At 31.7% G+C, this 4,823-nt stretch overlaps 1 protein-coding gene across 1 annotated transcript; it reads left to right on the forward strand.

Moving 5' to 3' along the window:
- Positions 1-311: 311 nt before the first annotated feature.
- LOC136809820 (ubiquitin-conjugating enzyme E2 2) lies at positions 312-3,536 on the forward strand (the record flags this gene model as incomplete). The annotated part of the gene is given in 5 exon segments (XM_067066372.1): positions 312-380; positions 984-1,015; positions 1,173-1,250; positions 1,759-1,864; positions 2,859-3,536. Coding segments are annotated over 5 exon segments (425 nt in total), but the record flags the coding sequence as incomplete, so codon positions are not given.
- Positions 3,537-4,823: the final 1,287 nt, after the last annotated feature.

Consider the following 4,823-nt stretch of genomic DNA (forward strand, 5'->3'; position numbering starts at 1 on the left):
AAAGGTATTAGACAGAAAAAAAATCAGATATTGTGTTAATAAGATTGATAGAAATATTGATAAAAATCCACCCCTGGATATCTTTTTAGAAAGCACAAGATCAATATGTAATTCAAATTCTATCTAAGATGGAGGCTTATGTCTATGCTGAAAATTATATTTAGACAGACTTTGACTGGCCCCTACATAAAATATGTAAAGGAAATGAGAAAGTGAGAAAGGGAAATAAAACTTTTCAGTTTTTTTGAATAAATTATAGCATATTGATCATCAGCTAGACAGGTTTCAAGTTTGAACTGTCTTTCTTTTTTAGGAATTGACTGATTTAGGGAGGGATCCACCAGCACAATGTTCAGCTGGACCTATAGATGAAAAAGATAGTAAGTATTCATATGGTTTGTAATCTCAGTGGTTTATGATATTGACACTAATTTTTTACAAAAGTCTCAATAGCTAAGTTAACTATGATGTTTCTTTCCAGGCCCCTCAATGTAATTATTACATTGCTTCCATCTAGAAGTTGGAGGCTGATAATTGTTGCTCATACCAAGGGCATAAAACCTTCAAGAAAACTACACACGAGTCTTAATAATCTTTGTTTTCAATGTTTAACAGCTCTGATCTAGTACCAAGCACCTGTGACGTAGTGTAGCTATCTTTTAAAAAAGTCTGTAATTCTGTGTAATTATGCAAACTAAAAATCGCTTGATAACAAACAAATTGCAAGAGTTTGCAACAAAATCAGTTAGAACTGAATTTTTTAAGGCACTTGCAATTTGTCTGCAATTTTTTAATAACATTACAGAAAGACTTGACTTGTGATATGTGTGCAATTTCCCATATGCTTGCAACGAAATGTAATTGCAGCTGTATGCAAAACCGTTTTTGCCTTAGCTTTAGGCTATACAAGACTAACAGGCAGGAATTTTGTAAATTTTTGTGAGTTATTAACATTTAGCATTTTGTATTCATTTTCCTTTCAGTGTTCAAATGGCAAGCTACTATAATGGGACCAGTAAGTGTTAAGCTCATATATATTTTCATTTTATTTTTATTTTAATGGTCTGTTTTGAGAGAGTTGAAATTTAAATTTTTTGAGCTGTAATTTAAAATTAATTATTGGATTTTGTATTAGGATTGCATTATGACTAGCAAAATATTTCTTTTTTCAGACGGAAAGTCCATATCAAGGTGGTGTATTTTTTCTTACAATCAACTTTCCACCAGATTATCCTTTCAAACCACCAAAAGTAAGTGAACAATAGACCTTTTCATAAATTACGTCACGAACATCACTTGCCTCGTTTTGAAATTATTGCCAAGGTGGTTACCTCCCAGTGGATTTTATTAGAACTACTTTCTATTTACAAAAAAATCATTTAATGTCTCAAGGGACATAATCACTATGGTAATTGTTTGAATACGAGGCAAGTGATGTTCGTGACGTAATTTATGAAAAGGTCTATTATAATTTTTTTTACTTTGGTCTTCAACATGCCTTGATTGATATATTAAATGAAAATGCAGATTGATTACCATAGTTTTTCTTTAAGTTTTAAAGATTTCCATGCTTAAACCTTTTGATGTTTTTAGCGCTCAACCATTTGCTTGATCTCTCACCTGACTTAATAATCTCTGTGAATGCTAATTGTAGAATTTATAGGGTTTATTTTGGTTTTGTTTAGAACAGACACGTCTTGTGACAGTTCTGCACAGTCGTTAAAGCAAACAAAATTCAATATCTATTTTGTACTTTAGGTCACATTTGTTACAAGAATATACCACCCCAATATTAATAGCAATGGAAGTATCTGTTTGGATATTCTAAGACAACAATGGAGTCCTGCTCTAACAATATCAAAAGGTATTTATGACTTTTATCATTTTTGATTCTCGGAAAAACTTGTTGAACTTTGATAAATTCATTGTAAACTTTTGCTTTGTTAGCATGATTAAACATATGCGTGAATAGAACGCTTTTATAAGAACGCGAGGCTCAATTTTGACAAAAACCTAATAAGAATTAAGAACAATTTAAGTTGATACTATAAGCACGTTAAGAACAATTGAGCTTGGATATCACAAGACAATTAGAAATAGCAGATCCTGATGACAAATTACCTGGTTCTTATAAAAAGTGTGTATTAACTCTGTGCTTGAATGATTTTATTCTCTAGATAATCCTAGCGGATACAAATACTTACCTATTGTATCAGGGGGGGTCAGTACTAAAATGTAAGACATTTTTTTTTATGAGTACTAAAAGGATTTTCACTAATTTTTGACATACCCCCACCTATTTTTCGAAAATGTTATTTTAGTACACATGTAATAAAATTATTTTTGAGCATTTTTTGCAGTACCACCACGTCAATAAATGTCATGATGTTTGAGATTTTAGTACCGACCCCCCCTGATTATATAATAGAAATACAGCTACCGTTTTAATTAATTGCTTCGTGAGCATTCTAGACCATTCTGGATCAGACAAAGACCTTTGTTTTCCTTTCTTTCTTTTTTTTAATATGCTTAAAACAAGCAGGATCACGTTATTCTTTATCATGATGTTTGGTACACGCTTTTTCTTTTATAAGAATAACTTCTATAAGAATATCAGGGTGATATTTCGGGTTTAAAACAATAGACCTATTGTTTAGAACAATAGAAAATTAAGAATAATGCTCACCCTCAACCAAAGTACACTATTCTTATAAAAGAAAAAGCGTGTATTAAAACAACTCATCTGCGTAGGAAGATATTTGTAGGAGCTTAGTTTTTTGCTCAAAATGGCAATACTTTTCACGTCACACCGCGCTTCATTATAAGACCCTTTCACCATTCTTTTTTCTCATTTTTAGTACTATTATCTATATGTTCACTACTGACGGACCCTAATCCTGAAGATCCATTGGTACCAGAAATAGCAAGAATCTATAAAAGTGATCGTTCTCGATACAGTGACCTTGCAAAAGAGTGGACCAAGAAGTATGCCATGTGATCGGTCATCTAACTAGTAGCCTTCGTTTAACGACGATTTAAGGTTCTGGAAAGGAGGAAAAGTGTAGAATCTAACAGCTAATGAAGTCTTCGCATTGTTTTTTTATTTCGAAGCAATTCTAAGCTTAATGAAGCATGTATTGTATCTTTAAAAAGGGATTATATTGCTTTACTCGGTCGAACATTTTTTGTCTGTAAATTATGATAAACAAATTTAGTTGACTTTTATTTTAAGAAAATTTTAGAATTAAACTTTGAAAGATTTTTTTGTAAATTGACGGTATCTATTTTCCCGATCATCAGTTCTTTGTTCAAGTTTCAAGTTCCAGTTTTGATTGAAAACAACCTTCTCAGAATAAACAACGTAGAGAAACGAAGCCTTGGCAGATTATTTTAATTGTACTGGAGGTCAATTTTTTCTTTAGAAATCTGTTCTCTTTTAGCTACACTGATAATTGGTAACTTCTTTCTTAGGAGCCTTTAACTTATGTATCTTTCAAGATTTGTTTGTAAAAGAAAAATAATTGTAAAGTTGTCGATATTCATTTTGTATTTTCCTTTTGAAATAATTTGGCTGATCATTCTAATTTCTCATCAATTTATAACTTAGAAATTTAAAACAGAAGGTGTCGTTGATTTTGAAAAAACTTAACTTTGGTGAAAAATCCTTGTTAAAATGCGATTCGATACATTCTCAATTGATGTAAGGCTAAAATGACATAAGTAAAGACTGTACGCTTTAGTTTTTTGGCTTTCCTCAGCACCCATTCGTGCTATTTTAGAATAGAAAGTTATACACCATTTGAAAGATATTTCCAAGGAGAATAATCTAAAGGATGAAAGATTCGAAGACAAATCACTATCTACAGTATATTGACCCCAAAACAGGTTTTGCCTTAATGAGCCAGGCTTGTACTTAAAAACTGAGAAAGCTTCAGATGCAATAGATGATATCGCGTTTAGATAAATGCAATGCATTCTGGTTTCTCGGGGACCCTCAAGGGAATTATAATCTATTCCAGATCATTATATAATCGACATTGAAATTCATTTGAGAATCCCCGAGAAATCAGAATGCATTGCATTTATCTAAACGCGATATCGTCTATTCTATCACATTTCTCTCGAGTTCGAAAAAAGAAAAATATCAAAATGCCATTTTTAACGTGGCTAATTGTCTTCCTTTTTAGACCTTCCCGGTAGGGGTCCAATAAATGACAATTACAGCTAAAAAAGGGAATTTTGGACTTTGTTGAAAGCTGGATCATATTAATTTTTCCTGATTTTTTTGCATATAAGTAGGGTACCATCGTCGATAAAAAATGATTGAAGCAGAGTTTCACAAAAAAAATTTTCGCCTCCAAAATTGACTCTTTATCCATAAGAATCACTATTTATAACCATAGATTAATGTTTTTAGCCAAATTACTCAATTTTTTGATTAGATTGGTGTTTTTCTGCATATGATGAAGGCCTAATTTTGAAGAATATTAGTGTTTACATATAAAGTTTTGGCTGCTAGACGTGTTTGTAAGAAATGGGCCAAATTCAATATTCTTTTATTAGCACATTACCAAAGTTTCAAAGTTTTATATTTTAAGTTAGAGTGGTCGTGTTACAAGTACAGGCTGTTTGTAGGAAAAAAATAATATCTACCTGAAACTTTCTCTAGATCTTCTCTATAGGATGCTTATGCCTCATGAAAAAATCCCATTACTGGTGGCACATCACTTTTTTGGGCAATTTCTTTTTTTCCCAGGCAAAACCCTAGCCTAAGGTTTAAGTGATGGGTATTTAACAATTTCAATTTAATTGAATCGATGTTT

The sequence above is a fragment of the Clytia hemisphaerica genome, unplaced genomic scaffold (assembly GCF_902728285.1).
Source record: "Clytia hemisphaerica strain Z4C2 unplaced genomic scaffold, Clytia hemisphaerica genome assembly, whole genome shotgun sequence".
NCBI lineage: Eukaryota > Metazoa > Cnidaria > Hydrozoa > Leptothecata > Clytiidae > Clytia > Clytia hemisphaerica.